The sequence below is a fragment of the Cydia strobilella genome, chromosome 11 (assembly GCF_947568885.1).
Source record: "Cydia strobilella chromosome 11, ilCydStro3.1, whole genome shotgun sequence".
Classification (NCBI taxonomy): Eukaryota; Metazoa; Arthropoda; class Insecta; order Lepidoptera; family Tortricidae; genus Cydia; species Cydia strobilella.
The window spans coordinates 12,413,064-12,439,103 of NC_086051.1; the positions used below are offsets into that span (position 1 = coordinate 12,413,064).

Sequence of the window (26,040 nt, forward strand, 5' to 3'; positions counted from 1 at the left end):
ATGCATTCATGAATAGTTTTCAGCAGTTGAAAAATAGCAAGATTTGTAGACCTATTCCTTCGAAAACCACATTGTTCGTTTCTTAGTAGGTGGTATTTGTCAGAGTACTCTATTATTCTGTTATACATAAGTCGCTCAATCACTTTCGAGAAAATTGGGATCAATGTTATAGGCCTATAATTGCCTAGACTGGTTTTTTCCCCTTGTTTGAAAAGTGGTTTAATAATTGACTTTTTCAGTCTTTCCGGGAACATACCAGTTTGAAAGGACAGATTTACTATATGCGCCAATGGGGTAGATATTAAAAATGCAGTATCTTTTATTGTTTCCGTACTTATATCGTCATAACCTACAGCTGTAGTGTTGTTAAGTGATTTTATTGCTCTGAAAACTTCTTGAGGAGTAACAGGATAGAGATATATACTATTTAAGTTATGATCTATGTTTTTACACGGGTTTTTGCTAGCCGTTATAGCATTAGGAAGTGAATCAATGAAGAAGTTATTAAAGTGTGTTGCAATATGTTCAGGTTTATCAACTAATTCCCCATTGCGATCTATCTGTTCTATCATGTTTGGCATTTCGTTGTTTCCCGTGTATTGTTTAATTATTTTCCAGGAAGCCTTACATTTGTTTCTCGCACTTTCTATTAACTTATGATTAGCTTTTTTTAATGAAATTTTTACACATTTCTTTAACATGCATGCGTATTTTAAATATAATTCTTTTACACATTTTAAACCTTTATATTGATAATCCATGTATAAGCATCTTTTGACTTTGCTAGATATCTTGATCCCTTTTGTTATAAACTTATTTTTATTCTTTGATTTTATTTTTATTTTTATTTTGGGAAAACATAAATCGTAAAATAATTTAAAATCATTAGTAAAATTATTATATGCGCTGTTTACATCCTCTGAATTTAGTACCTCCGAGAAGGATAAAGCTGTTAAACAATGTATGAATTTGGAAACATTTTCTACACTATGGTCTCTTTTATATACAAACCAGTATTTTGGCTGAAGTTTTTGTCTTAATTTTATTGTAATTGTTTGGGCAGTATGGTCCGAAAGAGCTAGATGATGAACTTTTGCCGTTCCATTTTTAAAATTACATAATATATTATCAATACTACTTTGAGTTCTATGTGTTATTCTAGTGGGTTCAAGTATCCGCGGGTATAAGTTAAACGTCCCTAACAGACTTTTAAACCAATTCTTTAAGTTTGGATTTTTATTATTTTTGTCCAGGATATCTATGTTGAAGTCACCACATATTATAATTTTATGCTTCTTGTAACATATTTTTAACAAAAGTTTCACTAGCTTTTCAAAAAATAAGTTTATATCACTATTGGGAGTACGATATAGACAGACCAGATACACTTTTTCGATTGGTAAAAATATACCGCAACATTCAAAGATCTTTTCTGAACCCAACGATTTAATGTCGTTGATAACTTGGAACTCTAAGCCTCTCCTAACCATAATACAAGAGCCACCCCTTTTTTCATTATTTTTCCGTAACATATTATCACTGTGCTTATCTTTCTTTCTGACAAAAATTTAGAGGACTGAAGTGCGGGGTACTCCAGCTACATACATTGTATGAAGATATACCTGACCCCCCTTATATACTTACATGTTGACTGTACTAATACGCAGTCCTACTATGTAGGCGGTTATGATTCAAGTTGCAGCTGTTTAAAAGTACGATATTTATACACTTTACACAAATATTAATAATTTCAATTTAAATTATTTAATTCAGACAAATGCCCATATAATTTGTTAGTAATACAATTGAATTGTGTAGCTATGACGATAACAATTTTTAATATTCTTGTATTCCTTTCCTCGCAGTAAACTTGTCTTATTGAAGCCCTATATGAAAAACTAGGAATGTGACATGAAAAAATGTATAAGCAAATTTTTGAATAGGTAACCTTTAATTTAGTTTCTGTATATCTAGCTAAAGAAAATGGCGTCTTAACTTTGTCAAATACAAAGTAAACATCCTAGTGTCTACCAAGCTAATTTCAATAATAAGTAACTCTTTTTGCTTGAATTAAATATATATTAGTACAGTAATGTTCATACAAAATGTCGAAGTTAATTAAAGTTTGAAAATAACCCTGTGGTGTTTGTTGTAGTAAATAATTTTGTAATTATTATAAGACAAGTTGTATGCGTTTTTCGGCCTAATACAAGTACCTTCGTAATATTGTGTTTCGTATAGAAATTGCTGTCCAAAGATTATTTGAGCCAATGATACAGTTATCGATATGGTAACACTGTAGGTTGTAGCTGAATTATGTTTCTACGTGATATTTTGGAACCGTAGTTGCAGGAGATAGAATATTTTTAGACTGATTTAGTTATAAAAAGTTATGCTTTTTGTTGTAGTTGAATAAATTGTTTTAAATTGAGTTTCTGTTTTCATTTGACTAAAATCCGGAAAAGAAATATAATATAATAAGTCATTATTTGATTTGGTGTAAATTAGCAGGTCTACGGTATAGTTATTTACGATACAAGTGCGGAAAAGAGGAAATTCGAAACGAGTGGCCATAAATTAAAACACGACTGCAGGGAGTGTTTTAAATCGACACGAGTTGGGAATTACCTATTCGCACGTGTATCGTACAATGTTTTACAGTACATATGGCTATTTAAACTTTCGCCATATGGACAAAAAGTGCTCTTTTACGCACTAGTGCGAGAAAGTAGCACCGTATGTACTGTAAAAAAATTAAAAATCGCATTATCGAATGTTTTGTTCCCGTTTTGTGAAACTTATCTGCGAAGATATGAACCTCACAATTTTAAAGTGTCATGGTAATGGCATATTATGGGCTTGGTAATGACGTCAATACATGGTATGGTAATAACTATGTAATAACATATTAGTAAATCATTACCATATACTTAAATAACTATATTTGTGTTTCCCTTTTTAACACGTTAGCTTCTGAAATCTGAATAATCTGATAAATCCATGATAAATCAATTTCATGTTTTGCCCAAGGACGCCATCTACTTGTAGGTTTTTCTCGTTATTCATTGTTGGTCTGGAGCTGATCTGAGCTGTACTGAAAACTGTTTACAAGGGTACCAGGATACTTTGATGTTTTGGTGCACAAAAATCCGATACTCATCGCTTTGATACCAAATGTTGGTCGCAAACTAGCTCCCTACTTATTGGCTCTTCAATGCTGACCTGAACATAGCATTTGCCCGACACCTTGGCCTAATGTGCACAGCGGGTATATGCCCTTTTTGCTGTAGATCTCGACCTTCAGAGCTCTTGACATATTTCGTGACAAGTGCCCTTGTCATGTTTGTAAATAACCTTATCAATTTGCTACGAAAAATATACCTACTTGGTTTCTAAAAATGCAAGACTATCAAATAAAGAACAATCTAATCACTGCAGATGGTATAAAAATCATGACAGTCAATGACTACCCTGTAAGTTGTATTTTCAATGAGTGTATGGTCTAAAACGAGCGGTCAAACTACAACTTACAAGCCGAATATAAACCTAAGGTCAATGTGGGGAATTTATTGATAAGAAGACCATCATAGGGCAAGAACTCTCGTGTTTGTTTACGTACGCCGTACGTCGCTCAGAAACAGTCAGAAAGAAGTTTCACTCCTTGTGCTCTACCAACCTTCTGTTCTGTAGATAAGTGGAGCAGGTATGTGTACTAACGCAAGAGTTAAATGCGACGAAAGAGCTCGTAGACGGTCTTCGCCACATAGACCTTACAACGAAGCGGGAGAGCTAAATGCCTGGCTCTGGCCTTCGGGTTAAAAAATTTGGAGACACCTGGTCTATAAATAAAAATAACCATTCACGTTTGCAGCAAGATGTATTCCGACAAAAGAACTTCATGAACGGCCTTCAGAATGCTCGGAACCTCTTGAAAGACCTCCTGGAAAGCCTGGAAGAAACGAGGAAATACGAGAATGAACTGATGCGATGTGGAAGTACTCACGTCCATGAACGTAAAGACCACAAAACTAATGAGTGGTTGAGCGATGAGCAAAACCACAAGACTTGGCAATCATCAGGTTTTAATTTTTGTTAGTCATTTTGGCGTACAATCAAACATATAATCGTATGCCTACTATCGAATCTACACCGTTTTAAGGTTTTATTTTGTTACTGTTTTACGATTTTCACGTCTTCCATTAAAGGTTCTGAAACGCAAGACTACGGGGCCTTAGAATCGTGGTCGACCATGAGCATTGTCTGTCTACAATATCAGTAAGTCCACATTTTCCAGTAAGGAACATTAAGTGTAGGCGTACTAACTTACTTAAGTACCTGTACTGCAAGTTTGTTTTGTTTTATCATTATACTAGTAGTAGTAGTAGTGATAGCACTAGACTAAGAGCCAGTTGCACCAACCATAATTGACGAACCGATCAACGCCACTCAGCAGTGAACTATGAAACTTCCCATACAAAAATATTTAGCGTACGCTCTAACGGTGACAGACGGTTTAGTGCAACAGATCCTTAATCGCGTATCAAAGTAAACTGTAATTTTTCCCGGGCCCCGACGTCAGCCAGTCTTTCCCCAGAGCCAAGAACTCGCAATCATGAAACCTCAGAGCTAATTTCAAAAACCTTATACTCGTACTATGCACAATTAAGTCAACTTGTTGATAATATTCTCACCAGATACGAAGAACTAGCAAAGCGCTACAAATCCCTACTCTGCCAGTACTCGTCTTGTTGCGAGGCCGACAATGCTAAGAACACGGAGGTAGCACGCCTGCAGGCCCTTGCCAACTCCACTCATGCGCAACTCATGGATGCTCATACGATGCTATTAGCTGTTGGGGAGAAATACATGTCGCTGAGGGAAAGAAAGCTTGCCATGGTGACGTACATTTTGTTAACTCTTGTTGTATGAAAGCTCGCTAGCTTCAGCAGATACAAAACTCAAAGCGCTACAAATCCCTGCCCTGCCAGCAGTACTCGTCTTGCTGCGAGACCGCCAACGCAAAGAGCACTGAAATGAAGTAAGTAGGTTAACACACGCAAATTATGGATGCTCATACGATGCTGTTAGAGAGAAGTACTTGTCACTGCAGGAGAGGAAGCTTGGCCATGGTGACATACGACATAATTACTTAAGTGATGTATGAAGGTTAAGTATAGGTACTCTACATGATGAAAGGTTAGGTATAGGTACTCTACATCATCGTGCTCTACACAGAACTATCAGAAATTACAAAGTCGGGGCCCTACAGTGGGCAATCATAAAGTTAGATGGAACTTAACATTTGAAACGCGCACACATCTGCAGAGAAGTAACTCCGTGTTTACAGTGAGGATCAGGTACCTCAGCACTTCTATTACGCGGATGAAGTCACGGGCAAAGGCAAGTATCTAACTGATAGTTAATAAATTACAATCGAATGTTATGTCAGTCTTACACGCGGAATAAGAACATATGTTTAATTGTAATCGCTAAATCGCCTCTGCCTTGATGAGGGTTAACTTAAATACTTAGATACTGAAAACTGTTATAACTCCGATTGTTTTTATCAGAAACACGCATACTCCAAGAAAGTTCACCAACTGAAGCGAGCAGTGAAGAAGTTGATAGCAGCAGCTGACCGAGCCAGGTGCGAACTCGACTTAAGTCTGAAGAAAGCGATGAGGACTGAACGGCATGGGGCAGCTGCCATGTTGCTTGCTGAGGTGACTATTTTAATACCAATCCCTAGTTCAAATTGTCTTCATTTTACATGACCCGCTGCTAGGCACGACCCTGAGTTTAACAACGTTTTCTAAAAGGTTTGTGCTCTGCTATCTAACCTATCCGTCTGTATTGGAACTTGGAACTTATGTTTCTGATCTATAAAATAATGATTCCGTGAGCTGTACACTGTATATAGGTAGTATCCCCATGGCTCCGCCATTATCAAAAATTGCCTATAACGGAATCGACTCAAAAATCTATACAGGTTGGCTAAAAAATAAATGCATTCCCGTTGCCGGGGAGGTTTTAGGATTATACTGAGCAACTTTTACTATGGGACCAACCACAAAACCCCAAAAAAAAATTACTCTCCTATAGAAAATGAACCAGCCAATTTTTTTTTTCGCGATTTCGGGGTTGGTCCCATAGTAAAAGTGGCTCAGTATAATTCCAAAACCTCCCTGGCAACGGGAATGCACTTATTTTTTAGCCACCGTGTATATAATTGTCGAACCTGCTCACCAATTATCACGAGAATCGGTTGAGAAATGCGTCCGTAGAGTAACATTACAGCAGCCAGATATACGAAAACATTTTTGCCCAAGACCTTCGCTCTCGCTCCGCTCGCTCGTTCAACAATTAATATGAACTCTTGACATATCAAAAACGGGCCCTACGGGCACTAAGAATGGTGCTAGTTCAGCGGTGTCACTCGCGAATTCGAGCCAATCGTGCAGTCTAACGCAACTAGTTGCGACCAATCGCGTTGTGGCGTTAGACTGCACGATTGGCTCGAATTCGTAATTCGTGTGCGTGACACCGCTGTACTGACACCCCGCCCGTAAGGCCCATCTTTAGATATATGTCAATGAGTTACTTAAATTCGACTTATCAACTGATTATTAACGTAGGTAAGTATACCAATTAACATATTTCAGATTCAAAAATGCAACAATCTATGCTTAGAAAATCTTCGTTTGAAAGCCCAAGCTCAAGAACTAATCCCACGAAAGGATATTTTTTATTAGAATTTTATTTAGTGGGCCTCTATTATTTATAATACGAATATTATTAAGAATTAAACAAGGTTTGTTACATTATATCATTGAATAAAATATACCTATGTATCTTTATTTATAAATTTCACAAATAAAACTATAAAGTTGTTTAATATATTTATTATTGGACGTTTCATTGGACGTGAAGAAACGTTTTGTCTGGTACAGTCGCCAGTCGCCAGGTAGCCCAGATATATTGGAGCGGCCAAGGTGTTCACAAACATCTGAACAAAGCCTTATTACCAAGACATTAAAGTGCATGCTTAGATAGTTTTGAGCACCTTGGCCGCTCAGATGTATCTGATGGCGACTGTACTAAAAAAATCCACCCTTTTCGTATGCCCTTGTCAAAATATGCTACTTAACCTTAAAATTATGGGACAAGGCATGCATACGAAAGGTACCTAATTATGACGTTTACGAGTACGTTAAATTTTCTAATTTAAAACCATCATTAATGCTATATACTAGTCGAGGTAGATCCACAACGGCCACAGTTGACTGTCTCCATCCTGCAACAAAGTGCAGTATCAGCAATGCAGTTTACATTCGACACGCACGGCCCACTGACCTAAATATAATGGTTTCTGGTTACTGGATAGTTTTGATAGTATCACTCCTAACCTAAACCTTTGACATGTATTACTTAATACAAGAAAACAACATGCCGATGCCGTCCAGTATGATGGCCATTTGGTCGGGGCTGGAGACCAGCGCCAGTCACTTCTAAATCTTTGACATGTATTAGTTAATACCAGAAAACTACATACCTTGTACTGAGTAGCCACAGCAAGCCGTTAAACTCCCCCCCCCCCCTTCCCTCTCTTCCACTACCGCACCGTCTGGTGCATCCTTTGTATCTCCTCCACCATGCCGTCCAATATGATGGCCAGCTGGTCGGGGCTGGAGACCAGCGCCGAGTCAGCCACAGCGCCGAACTGGAGAACTCCGTCGTAGCAGAGCGCAGTTACTCCTAAACCTGTAAAATGTGAAAGAAACACATATAATCTAACGGCCTAGCCTAGTTGGTATATAGTGACCCTGCCTACGAAGCAGAAGGTCACGGGTTCGAATCCTGTTTATTTGTGTTTATCGCAGATAAGTGTACCTGAGTTATAGATGTTTTCATGTTATATTTATCTATATCTATCTCATAATATTATATTTCGTTACTCACTAGGTCGATTTGTGTAATAGTTCCCATAATATCTATTTATTTATTTTATTTTTATGTAACTATAAGAACAGCTACGACTGATTTGCAAATCAAGCGTGGCAAGTTCTCCTAACCGACGAATGGGCTAAGTTACTGTTTCTCACAGAGTAGAATATCTAATTCGATAAGAAGACAAGAGATGACAAGATGGGATGGAAACGACTGGTGAATAAAGACACGTAAAAGCCTATCATTAGAAAGAACCGAACATATTCGTAGATAGGTTAAGCTGAGCTGATGATCTTATGACGGCGAAGATGCGAGTTTAACTATCCTGCCCCGTTGATAATCGGCCGTAACCTTACCAGTATTCCCTTTCAATGGCACAAAGAACACCAGTTTCTTCAGGGTATTGCCTCCGCAAATGTTTAGGCGTCGCGGCCCAGGCAGGTTGCTAAACACCATGGTTGCTTGGCTGCTGTTGAATACGGGCAGCAGAACTTGCTTGGGTAGGACGCTGTTGAAGATCTTGAGGAGGTAATAGTTAGTCTGGAAGAAAAACAAACGTATGACTTCTTCTATAAGTTATTTTTGCTACTTATACCGGATTTATCGAGTCTGAAAATGTGTTTTTCTTTTCTGGTCATAATGAACATTTTCCAAAAATTGGCTATTCCAGACCAGGTCCACTAGACCAGGGTATTTGGTTTCGCGATGCTCTTATTCGTCCAATTAAAAAAGTTGTTCTGTTTGATCAACATCTGCCACACCCAGTGTATTAGGTATTACTATTATAGGTACCTATACTCAGCTGTTTTACCATCTTCATTAACATCGTTTTCAACTATTAAAAACCGGCCAAGTGCGAGTCGGACTCGCGTTCCAAGGATTCCGTACATTACACAGTTTAAACAATGTATTTTTTATGTGAAACGTGAGTGAAATGTCTTTAAAAAACCCGTAGGGGTCGGATCAAAAACTAAGTAATTAAGTCCGACTCACGCTTGACTGCACATTTCTAATAGGTTTTCCTGTGATCTATAGGTAAAGATCTATTTTGTGTATTTTTTTCAAAATTTTTGACCCAGTAGTTTCGGAGATAAAGGGAGGGGAATGGTCATTTTTTTGCCTATTTTCTTGAATAACTTCTAAACTGTTTTTCCTAAAATTATAAAAAAGATATATTTGGTTTTGCCAGTTTACAGCGCTTCTCTTTGGATTAATACTTACCAAAGGGTCAGCACTTCTGCGCAGCTCATCGCAACGTTCTTGAACTACTTCCCTTTTGCATGTTTCCACCGGCAAATCCAGTATGGTCACGCTAAAATCGTTTTCCAAAACCAGACCATTGTCAACTATCGTAGATAGAGGAAATCTAACTGGCAACACGATTGCTACGTCTTTTGGAATGTGGGTCATCGTCTGTTAGAAGTGTAAAAAAATATTAGGAATCGAGGTTCAAGAAATTACACAGAAGAATTACTTTAACTTACCTGCGAGCACAATTTACCTTTGAAAAGTATTTGTGCAAGCCACTTGATAAAGCTGACGCTAAAACATCTGTAAATTTCATGTTATCTATATTGTCCTTAATTTCTTTTACCATTGTCAACAAATTTTCATCAGATTCTATCCACTTAAATATTTTTTCACCAAACAATACTGGCCCGTGTAGGGAATTATCATCTGGTTTCCGAATAATCCCATCAACAAAGCAAATTGGCATTTCCAATAATTTCTCCATCATATCTATTAAATTTTTTGGAGACTCCTGGACTCTAGTGTTATACTTTTCAGCATTCGAAAACATGTTAACCGCGCAATCGTTTTTATCATCAGCTAATGTTTTGCATAGAAACTCAATCAAAGCAACTCCGTCTCCAACTGAATGATGGATTCTGAATACAATACCGTATTCACCTCTTTCTTGACCATAATTACTGACCCTCTGCTTGGTCACCAATATTTTAAATAACGCCTCATCATTGTATGGCAGCGATTGATTTGATATTTCAGTCATTAAGATTTCTAAGTCTTCGGTATTTAGCGTGTCAGAATTGTTTGGAAAATCAACCATTTCAACATACTGATTTATATCGATACTGCTGTAGCGTCTCCAATAGTAAAATCCATATTCTTCACTTCTTCTGAAGAATAATTTATCTGTGGTTTTATTGGGAAAAATATTCAGTAGCTTATGTTTGATATTTAGAACGAGAGCGGTGGGGGAATCTGACTCTATGACTCCCAGAACAGTTATGACACTCTTCGTGGTATCGTCTTCCAAACTCCAGAAAACGTCGAAGCTATTGAGGAAACCAACGAAATATTTGTCCTTGTTCTTGATGATCACAGCACAAGCAAGTTTGTACACTAATGCTAAGAGCAGAAACGCTATTATCAATGGCAGCATTGTCGCTAAGACAATTAGAGTTATAGCTCTAGGTAGAGTTTTTGCGTTTATGTTTCCGAAATTTTTATCATTCTTCCTTGAGGATGCAGAGAAAATGGAACGAAACTGAAAAACATAATTGTTAAGTATGCCAGTATAATAAGTAATAATAAGTCAGCACTGGACTGGAGCTATGCTACGTGACGAGTCGTGTTAAAATCAGGTACCTTTTGATTAAATATGAAGTTAGCCACTGTAACCAACACCAAACCGACTATGGCACCGAGTCCGACTGTTTTAGTAACTTGCAGAGGTACACTAGGAATATTTAAAGATACATTAGTCAACAATTGTGTCCTGTTTAAATTTGATTGATCATTCACTGAGCACTTTAACAAATAACTTATTTCCTCCATTTTTAATACGTTTTTTAAGTGAACTGTAGAAATATAGGTATAAGTATGATAAATTCCTAAAGATAAAAGACTAGACTGCTGCCTTCAAGATATCGCAGACAACTGAATAACGGCTATTGTTTTGCAAACATGTAAACTAGTTATGTGAAGCCATACTTACATAGTAAGCCATACTTGCTTAAGAAATTATTACTCGCCCTGTTGATTTAATTATGGGAGTTATATTCAAGTAATATTGTGCAAAATAACATACTGTTTTGTAATCGTTCTAAGGTAGAAATTATGAACATTATGTTAATTTAAAAGAAGAATTGTCATGCTATAAAAATATGCGGACCGCAAAACAATAAAATCGCTTTGTAATTTACGTCTAATTTTATATTATGTAAAAATATACAATTTAAATATACAAATTAATATGTGCATTTATAAACGAGTATTCATTTATTACGCACTGTATAGGATTACGTACAATAAATACTTTGAGTAAAAAACTAGGACCTGTTCTACTATTTAAACTAATTAATAGAAACGTACTTAACTACCTAATATGCATATAACATTATCAAAAATATAAATGCCCGTCAATCGAATGTTCTTCAAAGTGCTCTGGGTAGATAATTAATGGTACTTTACTAATTAATAATTCATTAGACATGCAATACAGCAAACAGGCCAGAAACATTTTTCGTATAAGCCTAATTATTTCTAAATACTTTTTTTATCCCTTCAAATTCCCGCTAAATTCTTTCTCATAGATCCTTTTCACGGCTAGTATTCATCTTCTGTCTCTTGATGAAGCAAAGCACATTGATCCAAATAAAAGAAACAGATGAGATGTAGACGATCCGCAACTGAGGAGGCATGAAGTAGAAGTTGATAGTCTGACCAGGGATCCAGAAACACTGGTTGGCGATGAAAGTCATCCAGTACTTTTCTTTTAGCTCTTCAAAGACGTTAGCTCTGCCTTCTAAGTAGCCGAGTACTGAAATAAAAACGGATGCAATTAATTACATTTTTGTATAGAGAAGGTTTCTTCTGCTAACGACGCAACGGAACCACGCTGTTATGTCGTCGCCCAAATCTACTTAAATTGTATTTTGTTATTATTTGTGTTTTCTCGTATCTTTGTATTTTTATTTACTTTGTAGTTCGCAGTGCCTTAGTAGTAATACTGTAATGCTGTGTAACTAATTTGAATAACAGAATAAAATGTTTGAGGTTGCACGTATACTCGCATGTATTTTTTCTTACACTTAAATCAAATACATTTTCGGCTTTTTCGCCATGGTCCTCAGCTATCTCAGGGGCCTAGCCAAAATGACAATCCGCGTTTGCAGAAAACGAAACAAAACGCTATTGTATCTCTATCACTCTTTCGTATTAGTTCGATAGAGACAGATAGCGTTTCGTTTCTCTGCGAACGATTGAAATCTTGGCTAGGCCTTCAGAACATCCATTGAAAGAAAAGAACCATTCTTACTGCCGGTTACATGCAAATACTCTCTATTTAATGCCTTAATTACTTCGAAAAATTTATTGATTGATGCTATGCTATATGCTAGACCTTTCTATTCTCTTTTCCAAATGTTAAGAATACACTCAAGAGACATGAAAGCGGATCACTCTGATAAGAACAATTTTCATGAACGGGTCAATAAATTGACCAGTTATTTCATAGTGAGTTTCACTCTCATACCAGTCATTGTAACACTAAGTACACTTACTGACATAAAAGCTGGCTAGTAGGACCGGGGTCATTGTGAACTGGTCGATCACCACCTTCGTGGCCACCGTCTTCATCGCTTTACCTACGAACTTCGAGTCTAGGAACTTATACCTGTGAAACATATAGAATAAGAAGTTAAAAATAGGACTATATACGCTTAGCGAGTGCTTCAGTTCCCTTCAGACACCAGGGGCCTAGACAAGCTGACAATCGTTCGCAGAGAAACGAAACGCTATCTGTCTCTATCGCATTAAATGGAAGAGTGATAGTGAGAGAGTAGCGTTTTGTTTCGTTTTCTGCAAACGATTGGCATCTTGGCTAGGCCCCCAGTTGAATCTTGAATAAGTAACAACAATGTGCAATTAATTGGAGACAAAGAAATACTAAAGACGCGTAAAGTAGTGCAACATTTTACAGCTGAAGTCGATGGCGCTGATCGCCATATGCTTCAGCAGTTACTCACGATCATGAGTCATGACGACGATCACGCTATGTGTCAAAATGGAATTTACCTAGACACGAGGGATATTATATTGTAACAAAAAACACATATAAATCTGACTGATACCTTGTGCGGTGCTTTGTACCTATGTTATGGGATCCATAAAGTCTTTTTTCGGCATAATATTTGTTATGTACTTACCCAGTTAGGTTTTCATTTCCAAATTAAAATTAAGTGGAATTTACACTTAACCGCTTATTGCATGTATAATAAAAAGTATTTGTTGAAATTTGAACTTTAATAGCTGCCAATAGATTTGTATATCATATCCGCTATATATGGCTTCGCATGCGGTAAAGGATTAAGTAAAAATTTACACATGACACGGCGGTAGTCAACTCATTAAGAATTGGTTAATACTTGCCAATAATACAGGGTAGGAGCGTAGACGCAGCTGCCGACAGCCACGATACGCGCCGCCGCTGCATAGTCTATCTCCGGCTTTTCTGGCTGAAAATAAATGAAAAGTATAAAGGTTGAGAAACAAAAGTAGAATTACGAGTATAATATTATAAAATTTAAACTTAGCTAACAGATTATTATTACTTATGTAGGTAGCTGTGCCCGCGGCTCCACCCGGGATTAGTTCTGTTTTTTTAACACGTTTTCCATCCCAATTGTTCATGTGTTTATTAAGAAGAATAAAAACTAGTAAGTAGATAAAATGTATTTTTAAATGGAAAAATACCGAATGAAAATACTAAAATTTCAATATTTTTTTTATTTTACCAAGCAGTTTCTAAGTGTATTTTGTACCTAAGTAAGGTACCTTATGTAATCTCTTTGTCAACACAGACAACACATAAGTAAATAAATAGGAATATTATACCAGCTGACAAATTAATATTAAAACTGATCATGATCATATCATGTTGCTAATATATCGTACATACACAGATAGTTAGCTATAATTATCTCCCCTCATACGTTACGCATATCATGAATATGATGACGTAACAGGCGACGGCAAGTTTTGTCAACATTCGCCGGCCACGTCAACGGTAGCGTGGCCGAGCGGTCTAAGGCGCTGGTTTAAGGCACCAGTCTCTTCGGAGGCGTGGGTTCGAATCCCACCGCTGCCACGGTATTTTTGTTTAGTTATTTTTATTATGATTTCATTTTTATGTAAATTTGAAATGGGTTTACTATATATGAAAGATTTTTTTAGCCGCTCTACGTAAATAGTTCATCACACTCCCTAAGTATAATAACTGATAACCAACCCCAAAAGCTTAGTAACCATAATGTTAAAGGTAATATGAGTACATCCAACCAACGTGCAACGGCAACGATGAAAGTACGAGAAATTATTAAAATTGGATTAGATATGTATAATAATAACATGTATACCTGTAGGTCGAGCACATGATTGGCGCGACAGTATCTCGCCGCGAGATAGACTACCCGTCTTTTACTAACTGTATGAATTATAGAGGGACGGGTAGTCTATGTCGCGGCGAGATACTCTCGCGCCAATCATGTGCTAGCCCGGCAGGTAGAGTAAAAAATCAATTGTTAGAGATACGGACACATGGATTTGCTTATTTAAACTACCATGCAGGGACTGGTGCTGCCCCCTACAAGTTCATGCTGTATGAGATGGATATTACCGAATTATATTTGTTGAAGGTCTGTTGCGACAGTTCCGCCGCCGTGTAGAAGGTGGCGTACACAGCCGTGTTGGTCATCAGGGGGTACTTGCGTAACGCCGCCTTGCCCAGCCCTATCACTCTAGACATGGTGCTTACTTTCTGAAAACATTTACATCATAAAATAAATACATACATAAATAAAAGCCTATTATCCTTTCATCTGTGGCTTGTCAAAGATGTGCTATTTAGATAGTTCAATTACAATACCTTGAAGTTCAATTTTTTAATTTAAAATTGCCGCAAAAACTGATGCCCGATTTGGGTCTCCCACAGATTATAGGACAATCTTACACAAATCGACCTAGCCCCCCAGTAGGCCCAGCCGCAAAAGTGCATGTCCACTTTTTGAATGAATTCCTTATGATGCAGGTGCAGGTCAATTTCCAATAGAATTTTTTTTAGATATAAAGTGTACACGGAAAGAACATGTCTAGTCCCTTGAGTAACAGTATGAGTAATCGCGGTTTAAAAATTTGGAACCATGTCAAAATGTATGGTAATTCCGTGACCAGGAGTCGTAGCACGGTACGCTTATCACCATGCCTGTCACGTTCTAACAAGTATGTGAGTGCGAAAGTGACGGACTTAGTGATAGGGGAAACCATGCTGCGCGGGCAGGTCTTTTTTAACTAAAAAAAGTTGTGTTACATATATTATACAGTGGTAACAAAAGATATAACTAATAGTTCATTAAGAGCTCTACATTTCGAAATGAAAATCTTATTTTCTGAAAAAAGTGACTAGACATGTTCTTTCCGTGTACCCTTCATATACATATTCTAATCGTATGTTAAGTTGGTAAATAGCAGAGTATAGTATATATTGGTAAATAACAGGCCACTTTCAAGCGGTCGTTAGTTCCAAGTGTTCCAACCCAACCCTGATTCATACGCAATAAGTTACTAAGCACTTTTATGTATTATGTGCCTACGTCCCTATGGTAAGCAACAATGTGGTGCCTTTTGCTTGAAAACGACACAACTGGTTGTTAGATGAAGACCATCAGCCAATATTCGGTTCTATTTAATATCGGTTCTATGTACTTAACTATATGCATGTTAATATCTGACTACTACAAGGTTATTGTAAAACAGACCCTTTTTCGTCGCTTTACAACCGCAAGCATCCTGGTTAGCCAGCTCCGCATAGCCCATGAAATTTCATACGTAACTATTTTCCAATTTTGTGTACATAAAGCAAAGCATGAAAGCGTTTTACGGGTTCTTTCAAGCCGGTTCCTGCCTTCGCAGACATTCTTGCATGGAGACTATATAAAGGAGTCAAATCTCTATGTATGAAAAGTGTCCATCAAAAAACAGTAATTAGGCGGCGCCACCATACACCGAAATACTACCAAAAACAACCTACGTAATTTGGTCGGGTTATTTGTTGCCTTATATGGTTCATGTTATACTCATGTCCCAGAGCCTAACTAGCGCCACCGGAGAGATTAGGAACTATTATTTAAAGCTGAAAGCGGTCGCTTTTGCAACAATTCTGCCATAAGAGATTGGCATCCTTTTTATACCATCCATACATTCTTGTTAATTGACATTAATTCGTCGTGTTTGACAATTTCGAAATCAAGAAAAAAAGGAAGTTGCTTGTAAGTAGTTTAGTTTTATTTATAAATTTGTCTCTATGGTTATATATCCATCAAAGAGTTCTGTCATGTTTGGCGTATATTTCAATATTTTAGTACGCAACTAGATAGTAATTGAGTCGAGATTGAGCCGCTTAACATCAAACTCGGATCAATCCATTCGACCCTCTTAGGAAATATCTACCCCATTACCTCTACCTAAAGAGTAGTATAATATATCTACCTACCTTCCATACCTATTACCTTTCCCTAATGCCAAAATTATGGAATGTAGAGTTAACTCTACATTCCATAGCCAAAATAGCAAAATCTGTCAGTTGGATCTGACAGCGACTTATTTTTTACTTTGATTTTACTTTCTTAAAACAATGTCATAAAATCCATTCGCGCTCGAGTCTGTGATGCATAACATATGGGTTTCGATTTTGTACGAAAAAAAGACAAGTTTTTCTCAAAGTGCCAAGATAACACTGCAGAATGAATCGTATGTTCAAACAACAAAACCGTGGATTCGGGGAGGAAGCGAAAAATGGTGTGGGGGCAAGCAGGAGTTTATGTCTTTACGCGAGCTAACTGTAGCCTGGCCACGTAAACTATATTGGAGATTCATGGTAAGCCAGCCACTACTATGATTATGTATATATATAGTTAGTATGTGATTAATGCGATACGCCATTACTACATTTCATTATGTACCTATGCATTGCTTACTGTTACACAGCAATTTCCGCACTTTACTTGATTTATGATGAATAATTAATTTTGCGCATAGATTGGTTAACAGAACACTGGTTTACAAGTTAACCAGAGATATAAAGGACTGTCGTTAATTGTTGAAATTACGTAAGTACATTAGCGACTATTTTGCTTATTTTCAAGAACATTAGGTATACCTAACTACATGACCCGATCCCCGAAAAATTAACGCTTGTGCCTAAATGAATATGCCAGCTATTTTACAAGTTTAAAATAAGTGAGCAATGGCATAGACTCTTTGTCATAGAAAAACTATTATTAGGTTATATTATTTAATTCTAAAGTCGCTCATTACCTATTGGCAAGCGGATCTGAATAAAAAATACGTTTCAAGACCAAACAGAGCTGCTTAAACGGATCCTCGTAACTCGTAAATTTATACACCTGCCATAAATGAGAATTGAACCATTTACTATAATAGACACCACAATATTACTCACGTGAATTATACAGCTAGCCGCGTCCGGTCTATCCAATCCTATGTTTATAATATAACTAGTATTTATTCAAATGAAAACACTTACAATACAGCTTCTTTTAACTAGGAATAACTCTTATGTGCTTGAGATATTTTTATCTAAAGATATCGCGTTTAATCGTGATAACACTTTGAATAACTGGTAGTGCCTTTATACCAATATTTAAGCGGAAAAAAAAGATGCGGGGAGATATGTATGGGAGCCCTCAAGACACCAGAAGGGAATTGAAATATTAAGTGGACTGTATCTAAAATTAACAAGAAGTACTTGTTTGACGCTTAAAATTAAGGGTGTTAGAAGAAATGCCTGCGCACATACCTTTGGAGCTCGTTGTGTGTCTCTTCGGCTGGCCAGCACTTCATAAAACTTTCACCAAGACTTCAGCGTCAATCACGTGTATCACTTTCACTCCAGTTCAATAGTTTTTGCTAGTTTTCACACATTTTGATTTATTCAAATTAGAGACGATGCTGTTAGTCAAGCATCAATTCGGGAACTGACTTCGCCAAGATGGCGTCTCATATAAGTGCCGTAAAACGAGACGGCGATACGGCTTTGTGCGTGTTGGCAAGGGATAGGTAGCTTGGAAGGGTTTAGAGCGTTTTCACAAGTACCTACATTTTTAAAGTATTAAGAAAAAAAATAACTACCTTAAACAAAAAATATCAAATTTGAAACTCAACATCCCCCCGGCCTTGAAGGAACCCTTCAAAGAAAAGGAAGGGGAGAGCAAAAGTGCTCAAACTATAATAATATAATCGCGGCATATGGTCATTGTGCCAAGTTACTTGCTAAGTTCGTAATAAAAATTCAAACAAAAAATTTACCTAACACAAACCAAACCAAAGAAAAAAGGTTTAAATAACAATGCACAACAATCGTGCTAATAACTAAGTAAGTTACGTAAAACGCAAGTATAAGCTAAGCTAACTTAAGTATTATATTTAATTGGTCTATATTAGACGTGAACTAAACCTAAGATTCTTAACTAAACATAAGACTACTATTGAGTCGGTAACGGACATAACCGTATGACGGGACGTTTATACGTTCCAGTCTTCGTCTTAACTTCCGCCACGCGTACGACTCCGTCTTGGCTATTAGGATAGACGTTGGTTATGATTCCTAATGGCCATTGTAAAGGCGGGGCGTTATCAACGCTTAATATTACTACGGTACCAATTTTAATTGGATTTGAGGGAGTATTCCACTTTTCCCGTTGCTGCAAATTATGTAAATACTCCGTTTTGAATCTCTTCCAATACGACTGCACTAGCGAGTCCATTAATGAAAACCGAGACAGTAAGTCGGGGCGTTCATCAGATAAATCAGCCGCGGGTAAAAATTCCAACGGAGACGTGGTCAAAAAATGAGAAGGGGTAAGCGCGAGCGGTTCGGAAGGGTCCGAGCTTAAAGCATACAAAGGTCGACTGTTGAGCAAAGCTTCTACTTGAGTAAGGACGGTTTCCATCTCCTGAAAGGTTAGGATCTGCTTTCCTATGACTCTAAACAGTAAGGTCTTAGTGCTTTTTATATTAGCTTCCCATATACCTCCGAAATGACTAGCGGTAGGAGGATTCATTTTCCAAGTGATACGACGTTTCGCGAGCTCGTCGCTGAAAGACTTATAGTAGTCGTCCGATTGTAAAACATCGTGAAGCTCTTTAAAATAAGCTTTTGCGGATACGAAATTCGTCCCGTTATCCGAGTAAACAAAGTTACAGGGACCTCGTCGCGATAGAAAGCGCTTGAAAGCGTCTATGAAACATGCAGAAGTTAGATTTGAGGCCAATTCTATATGAACGGCTTTAGTTACAAGGCAAATAAAAAGGCATATATAAGCCTTAACGCTGCGTATGCCGCGTTTCCGGTAAGGAGTAACATACAGGGGTCCAGCAAAGTCTATACCTGTATGCATAAAGGCTTTGCATTGCTCTAAACGACATTTCGGCAAATCTGACATAAGAGGAAAAGTAGGTCTAGGATTCAACCTAAAACAACGGTTACATTTTTGAGTGCGGTGCCGAACAATGCGACGCGAGGAAATAATCCAAAATTTAGTTTTTAATATAGCAACTAAATGCTGAGGCCCTGCATGCAGGTTTTTGCGGTGATAGAAATCAATTATTAATTCTACTATATGACCTTTTTTAGGTAGAATTATAGGGTGCTTAGATCCATAATCCAGCGATGAGTTCGATAAGCGACCTCCAACGCGTAAAATCCCATCAGAAAGGAAAGGAAACAGTTTCTGTAACTTTAGCGAGCATTTACGTCCTTTAGAAATGGACTTGATGTCAGCTGAGAAGTGTGCATCTTGTACCGCTTTTATAATTTTAAGTTCAGCGGTATTTAGGTCATTAGCGGTAAATACATCATTTCGCGGTAGCTTCTTCAGAAAACGAAGCACATAAACAGTAGTTCGAAGAAGTTTGTTCCAAGTAGAACAACGGAGGGCGAGCGTTAATAGAGGATGTTCAATTTTAGTAACCTCCGTGGTCACGTGGGACAAGGTTTTCTCCTCGGGCAGGTGTGACCGATTCGGAACGAATCTTTGTATAGGCCAACACTCTGTAGGTTGTGATAACCAAGCGGGTCCTTTAAACCAAAGCTCATGCTGGAGCAATTGGGAAGGAGTAAGACCACGTGACACGCAGTCACCGGGGTTTTGCGAGCCTGCAACGTGATATAAGTTGTCAGGTGAAATATTGGTTTGAATTTGCGAAATGCGATTCGCGACGTAAGTGTCAAATCTATGTGGAGAGGCGACCGACCAACATAAGGCGACCTCTGAGTCTGAAAATGCAAAAATATTATTTATTTTATGCCTATTCGACATGGTGTCGTGAACTTCCTTAAGAAGTTTAGAAAGAAGTAATATCCCGCAAAGTTCCAAACGAGCAAGAGTAATTTTAGGTTTAGCGGAAGCTACTCTCGATTTCGAACAAAGCAACGTGACCACAGGCGGCTCGTTGCCATTCACGACGTGGGAATATATTACGCACCCATATGCGGATTCGCTGGCATCGGAAAAACCAACCAACGAAACTTGAGACCTCATCTCAATGCCTAAATGTCGAGGAAAACTAAGGCGAGATATTTGCGGTAGCTCGGCTAAATATTGTTGCCACTGCTTAACAATATGCGAGGGGGGCTCTTCGTCCCAATCGATAGAAAGAAGCCAAAGCTGCTTAATTATCAATTTGGCGTACAAAATAACTGGGCCGACGAGTCCTAAGACATCGTACAGGCGTGCGGTAGCCGAAAGAATGGCGCGCTTGGTACAAACGGACGGAGGACTCGAGATATCAAAAACAAAGCTGTCTCGTGCAGGTAACCATTTCAAACCTAAAACCTTAAAGGTACTTCCATCGTCGAAGGAAATAGATTTAGATTGTCGGTGCGACTCAGGTATGTGTTCGAGCAATTCGCGTGAATTGGAAGACCATTTGAGTAAATCAAATCCACCTGCTTTGAAAAGGGCGATCAATTCGTCTGCTATCTTAACAGCTTCCTCGGGTGAAGAAGCAGAAGAAGCAAGGTCGTCCATGTAGACATCTCTTTCGAGCACAGAGGCTGCCTTCGGCCATTTGTGCCGCTCATCGGCCGCTAACTGACGTAACGTCCGAATTGCCAAAAAGGCTGAAGGTCGAAGTCCAAACGTCACTCTCGTGAACGTTAACACTTCGAGCGGGTCGGTATCAGAGAACCGATATAAAATCCGTTGGTATTTGCGGTGCGAAGGGTTCACATAAATGCATAAGTACATTTGTTTTACATCAGCGAAAAATGCTGTTTTATAAATGCGCACATTTAATAAAATGTAAAAAAGATTAGCCTGTAGGTTACATCCGGTATGTAAAATATCATTTAAAGATAAACCTGTATCTGTCCTTGAACTTCCGTCTAGGACAGGTCTCACTTTTGTACTTATTTTATCGCTGCGTAATACAGGGTGGTGCGGTAGATAAAATCCACGAGTATTAGATTCGTCATCAGTTGACGCGCGGGTGAGTATACCTTTATCAAGATAATCGTGAATAACTTCGTCGTATCCAGACTTAAGATCAGGATTTTTAGCGAATTTCTTTTCTAAAAGTAAAAAACGCCTTTTTGCGGTATTAAAAGAATCGCCCAATGTCTGAGGATTGTCTTTAAACGGAAGGTCCACCGTATAACTGCCGTCAGTATTACGGACAGTGGTAGAAGTGTAAATATTTTCACATTTTTGATCTTCTGGACTCAAAAAGGTACGCGAAGGTATCTCTTCTACTGCCCAAAAGTTCTCAACGAGCCTATGAAGCGGATCGCTAGTAAACGCGCAAAGCGTGCGAGAAGCGGTGGGCGGGTTAGCTATAGCGGCGTCACCCATTATTACGTACCCTAAGGTCGTTTCTAGCGCGGTAGGTATTGTAGGATCCGAACTCTCAATTTTCCTAGACAGTAATATTTTGCAATAAATATTAACCCCCAAGAGTATATCTATGGGTCCAGGTTCCGAAAAGCCACCGTCGGCGAGCGGTAAGTTGCGAGCAAAATCAATAACCTCTTTATTTACGCGCGAGTCGGGTAACTGTGAGGTTATACGATTTACTATCAACGGACGGATCGAATATTTATGTGAATCATCTAATAAAGATGAAAAGGTGAGCGCGGTATTGCCCTTTGTCTCGAGAGCTATTTCTCCCAAGCCAGAGGCTTCAGTAGCGTGTAGCGGTTTATTTATAGCAAGCGCAAGGCGATTGCAACAAGCGACAGTAATATAATCCGACATTGATCCCGGATCAATTAATGCGCGAAGGATATGCGTGCGGTTTAAGGAATCAATAACCTTAATTTTAGCGGTTGCGAGTAAAGCGGTAGTTAGGCATGGACCACTATTGTCCTTACATGCCATCGTGCGGATGGACGCGGAAATTACCTCACGAGGAGGCGGCAAGCTATTTTCGACCTTAACTGCGGCAATTGCAGGGTCTATATTAGCTTGAGCGGGGTTATCGGCCCGTACAGCTGAAAAGGCTGGGGTCGAGTCATAAGCGGTAGCGGATGCGGGAGTAACAACATTATTTGTTATTGCGGGAAAACAATTATTAGAAGCGGGTGCGGATACCACTGCACTAACGTTGCAGTGAGATTTCTCTTTCGTATTAAAATGTAACATCGTATGATGTCTTAACGAACAATGAGAACAATGATGCTTGGAAGTACAAGCTAATGTCTTATGTTTCACACTTAAGCAGTTATTGCAAAAAGAGTTTGATTTTATGAAGTTGAACCTATCGTGCGGTGTCATTTTATTAAAAGATTGACATGAATATAAATGCTCATGTTGTTTATTTTTACACAATGAACATTTATCGCTGGCGCTTGTGCTATTGGCCGCATCTGTGTTTACAAACGACTTAGTTTTTTGTAACAAGCGTTGTTTAGCAGAATTATCAACCGGTTTATTAATTGTCGCATTTGGCGAACGAGATAAAACTTTATTTTGTTCTTTAACAAATTCAATCAAATTTTGATAAGAGGGAATTTTCTCTTTGCGGTATGTAATTTCGAACAATTTAATTGTATCGGAATCCAACTTTTGCAGCGCTAAATGTAAAAGCATGAAGTCGGTTAAGTCATTCAGGTACAACTGCTTAAGGGCTTCTACAGACGAGTTAAATTTATTTATAAATAAATCCAAGCCGGCGGCGTTGGTTGCGGTTAATTGTTTAAATGTTAGCAGCTGATTCAAATACGCTGATGCTAACGAACGTGGATCATCGTATTTTTGTATTAATGCGTTCCAAATTATTGGATAATTTTCTGCGGTTGTGGGCAAGCCGGAGCAAACATTTGCTGCATTGCCAGTTAATTTGCCAACTAAATAGTACACCTTTTCGCTGTCAGTCAGCGATGCGTTTTCGTGAATAATACTTTTAAACTGTTGGTAAAACAAAGGCCAGTTTTTGACATCTCCGTCAAAAGAAACTAACTCCAATTTAGGCAGGCGGCATTTTGGTTTCGACGAATTTGCCGGTTCAGAGGGAACCTTGGATTCGTTATCTATCAGAACTTGCTTGATATAACAATACATTTCCTCAAAGGCCGTCCATGACTCGTAATCTATTTCTGAGTCAGGATGCAATTGTAATTGCAATAAATTATATGACTCCAAAACGGCTTCGTAATCTTCACGCAATTTATCTAAATTTAATGCACTCGTGTGAAATGGCCTATATTGAGTAGCATCGGTTTCCGCCTTATAAGCAAGTTCCAAGATGTTTTCTACGCGCTTGTATATAACATCGCGCCGAACTGTATAGAGGGCAAGCTGATTTTTGTTTGTATCACTATGAGCGTCCTCGCTGCCTTTTCCATTCTTTGTTTGTTTTGTCATTCTTATTGGGTATGAATAAGTTTTGCAATAAAACTAAATTAAAACGTAGTAAATAAATAGTGTACCTACGAGTTATTTGTATGCAGGTGTAGTGTACTATTTAGTATAGGAATTTGACTATTTATGTGAATGGAATATAATATATGCGGTTTAAATAAATAAGTTCCCTTTAAAATAGGTTTACCTAACGAATACAAGCCGCGAGTCAACGACGTTATATAGCGAACGGAATATTTTTCTACCCGAAATATTCGAGCGAGCGGAGTGACGTTAACTGTGCCGTGCAACGTGCAATCGTATAGGTGCGAAACGAGCGGAATAAATGAACTAGCCGAACAAATCCGAACTATCACGAATGAATTGAAATAATTATTTAGACTATTTCCAAGATGGCTAACAATTATGGAATGTGAACAAAGAAAAAGTGGAACACGTGTATATGTATGTTTGTCATAAAATTAAAATAAATTAGGAAATAACCTACGATCTGTCGTGTTTAGCAACGCGGAGCGGAAACAAAACGAAATAACTGCCGATGCGGGAGATATAATAGGATAAATGACAGTATATTTCAGTTACGTAAACACAATGACCATATAGTTAGCGGTATATTTATGACAAATGGATATAGATCCGGCTCGAATGGATCAAAAAATATGGTAGTGCCTTTATACCAATATTTAAGCGGAAAAAAAAGATGCGGGGAGATATGTATGGGAGCCCTCAAGACACCAGAAGGGAATTGAAATATTAAGTGGACTGTATCTAAAATTAACAAGAAGTACTTGTTTGACGCTTAAAATTAAGGGTGTTAGAAGAAATGCCTGCGCACATACCTTTGGAGCTCGTTGTGTGTCTCTTCGGCTGGCCAGCACTTCATAAAACTTTCACCAAGACTTCAGCGTCAATCACGTGTATCACTTTCACTCCAGTTCAATAGTTTTTGCTAGTTTTCACACATTTTGATTTATTCAAATTAGAGACGATGCTGTTAGTCAAGCATCAATTCGGGAACTGACTTCGCCAAGATGGCGTCTCATATAAGTGCCGTAAAACGAGACGGCGATACGGCTTTGTGCGTGTTGGCAAGGGATAGGTAGCTTGGAAGGGTTTAGAGCGTTTTCACAAGTACCTACATTTTTAAAGTATTAAGAAAAAAAATAACTACCTTAAACAAAAAATATCAAATTTGAAACTCAACAATAACTGTCAAGATTGTTCAGTAATAGATTCTCTGCTTTTATGAACATTAACACAAACTAATGGTTTAATTCGACGTGCACATGCTAGTAGCTGAGGGTGTCACTGCGTACTGTCCGTATGCTAGTTATTCAATTGACTTCAATACAATAGGTAATTTAGAGTAACCTATTTTTATATGGGTTGTTTTACTTTTCAACTGTGACAACACTGTTTTAAGGTCAAACGTGTATTTATTTACCATTTCTGTTACCTATTACTTACATGTGATCATGTAATTAATCAAGTAGGCGCCTCTATTTGTAAACCGGTTAAGGAAACGGTCACAACTTAAATATGAGCATGCAACATAGATTTATATACATATGTAATATGTAGGTATATATATATAAAAATACTGACTTGGTGAAGTAGCCAATATGGGCTAGCGATCCAGTTTCTTAAGTTCAAGTCTCACCTAAGACAGTAACTTTTAAATTAATTCTAAGCTGGTAAAGTCAGCTTATTGAAATGGATGTTTAATCCAAATTAAGAAAAATATCGTTCAGTTTGCAAAGCTTTTGTTACACCTATAAAATAAAATGTACATTTTATAAAATAAGTACCTACATATTTGCTCCATAATTGAAATTACGTATTTTTATTTATTTATTATTTAATTTTACGGTCGGCGGTCGGTGGGTCTATTTTATTTAGAACTTATTTTTATTACTAAAGACTAATATTACCTACCTATATTATACTACTATGTATACATACATATTATACAATAGATTAGAGATAAGAGGATGAAGGTGTCCTTGCATGACAAATCTATTGTGTAGGCGATTGTAAACTGCATAGAATCTGATAAGAGATAAAGAAAGCATGTTCATAAATTGATAATCTGTTGACCCACTCAAATAAGTTACGTCCCTGTTGCCCTCTAGGCAAATAGTGTGCAATGTAGCCCGTTTAAAATAGATAACGAGTTATATTGACCAACACCTAT

The 26,040-nt window shown here is 37.8% G+C and overlaps 3 protein-coding genes and 1 non-coding gene across 6 annotated transcripts; 2 read left to right on the forward strand and 2 right to left on the reverse strand.

Annotated features, from left to right (window-relative positions):
- The first annotated feature begins 3,340 nt into the window (after window positions 1–3,340).
- On the forward strand, window positions 3,341–6,813 carry LOC134745172 (uncharacterized). The gene is made up of 6 exons (XM_063679160.1): window positions 3,341–3,473; window positions 3,872–4,079; window positions 4,206–4,275; window positions 4,695–4,896; window positions 5,571–5,723; window positions 6,663–6,813. The coding sequence occupies exons 1-6, from the start codon at window positions 3,399–3,401 to the stop codon at window positions 6,750–6,752; spliced, it is 798 nt and encodes a 265-aa protein (XP_063535230.1). The 5' UTR covers window positions 3,341–3,398; the 3' UTR covers window positions 6,753–6,813.
- Window positions 6,814–7,166: 353 nt separating this feature from the next.
- Window positions 7,167–10,801, reverse strand: LOC134745122 (uncharacterized). Its single transcript, XM_063679084.1, has 6 exons — window positions 10,558–10,801; window positions 9,449–10,456; window positions 9,169–9,360; window positions 8,304–8,487; window positions 7,553–7,761; window positions 7,167–7,294 (listed from the first exon to the last, which is right to left on the reverse strand). Exons 1-5 carry the CDS (start codon window positions 10,744–10,746, stop codon window positions 7,613–7,615), a joined length of 1,722 nt encoding a protein of 573 aa, XP_063535154.1. The 5' UTR covers window positions 10,747–10,801; the 3' UTR covers window positions 7,167–7,294; window positions 7,553–7,612.
- A 397-nt stretch (window positions 10,802–11,198) lies between these two features.
- On the reverse strand, window positions 11,199–25,159 carry LOC134745191 (mpv17-like protein). 3 transcript variants are annotated; one of them, XM_063679185.1, is made up of 6 exons: window positions 25,046–25,159; window positions 17,513–17,595; window positions 14,588–14,728; window positions 13,342–13,427; window positions 12,474–12,586; window positions 11,199–11,731 (listed from the first exon to the last, which is right to left on the reverse strand). In XM_063679185.1, the coding sequence occupies exons 3-6, from the start codon at window positions 14,714–14,716 to the stop codon at window positions 11,499–11,501; spliced, it is 561 nt and encodes a 186-aa protein (XP_063535255.1). In that variant the 5' UTR covers window positions 14,717–14,728; window positions 17,513–17,595; window positions 25,046–25,159; the 3' UTR covers window positions 11,199–11,498. The 3 variants fall into 3 exon arrangements, with proteins under 3 accessions (XP_063535255.1, XP_063535254.1, XP_063535257.1); XM_063679184.1 differs by having other exon boundaries at window positions 17,429–17,595; XM_063679187.1 differs by lacking the exon at window positions 25,046–25,159 and having other exon boundaries at window positions 17,513–17,601.
- On the forward strand, window positions 13,978–14,059 carry Trnal-aag (transfer RNA leucine (anticodon AAG)). The gene has a single exon. It is a non-coding gene; the product is annotated as a tRNA-Leu (tRNA).
- Window positions 25,160–26,040: the final 881 nt, after the last annotated feature.

Excerpts from the sequence above, each read along its gene's own strand:
- LOC134745191 (XM_063679185.1), bottom strand. The coding sequence starts at position 14,716 with ATGTCTAGAGTGATAGGGCTGGGCAAGGCGGCGTTACGCAAGTACCCC. Across the intron at positions 12,587-13,341 it reads GCTCCTACCCTGTATTATTG|GTATAAGTTCCTAGACTCGA; the intron begins GCAAGTATTAAC and ends TATGTTTCACAG. Across the intron at positions 11,732-12,473 it reads ACTAGCCAGCTTTTATGTCA|TACTCGGCTACTTAGAAGGC; the intron begins GTAAGTGTACTT and ends TTTTTATTTCAG.
- LOC134745122 (XM_063679084.1), bottom strand. The coding sequence starts at position 10,746 with ATGGAGGAAATAAGTTATTTGTTAAAGTGCTCAGTGAATGATCAATCA. Across the intron at positions 9,361-9,448 it reads TGCACAAATACTTTTCAAAG|ACGATGACCCACATTCCAAA; the intron begins GTAAATTGTGCT and ends CACTTCTAACAG. Across the intron at positions 8,488-9,168 it reads GCAGAAGTGCTGACCCTTTG|ACTAACTATTACCTCCTCAA; the intron begins GTAAGTATTAAT and ends TTTTTCTTCCAG.
- LOC134745172 (XM_063679160.1), top strand. The coding sequence starts at position 3,399 with ATGCAAGACTATCAAATAAAGAACAATCTAATCACTGCAGATGGTATA. Across the intron at positions 4,897-5,570 it reads GGGAAAGAAAGCTTGCCATG|AAACACGCATACTCCAAGAA; the intron begins GTGACGTACATT and ends TGTTTTTATCAG. Across the intron at positions 5,724-6,662 it reads CTGCCATGTTGCTTGCTGAG|ATTCAAAAATGCAACAATCT; the intron begins GTGACTATTTTA and ends AACATATTTCAG.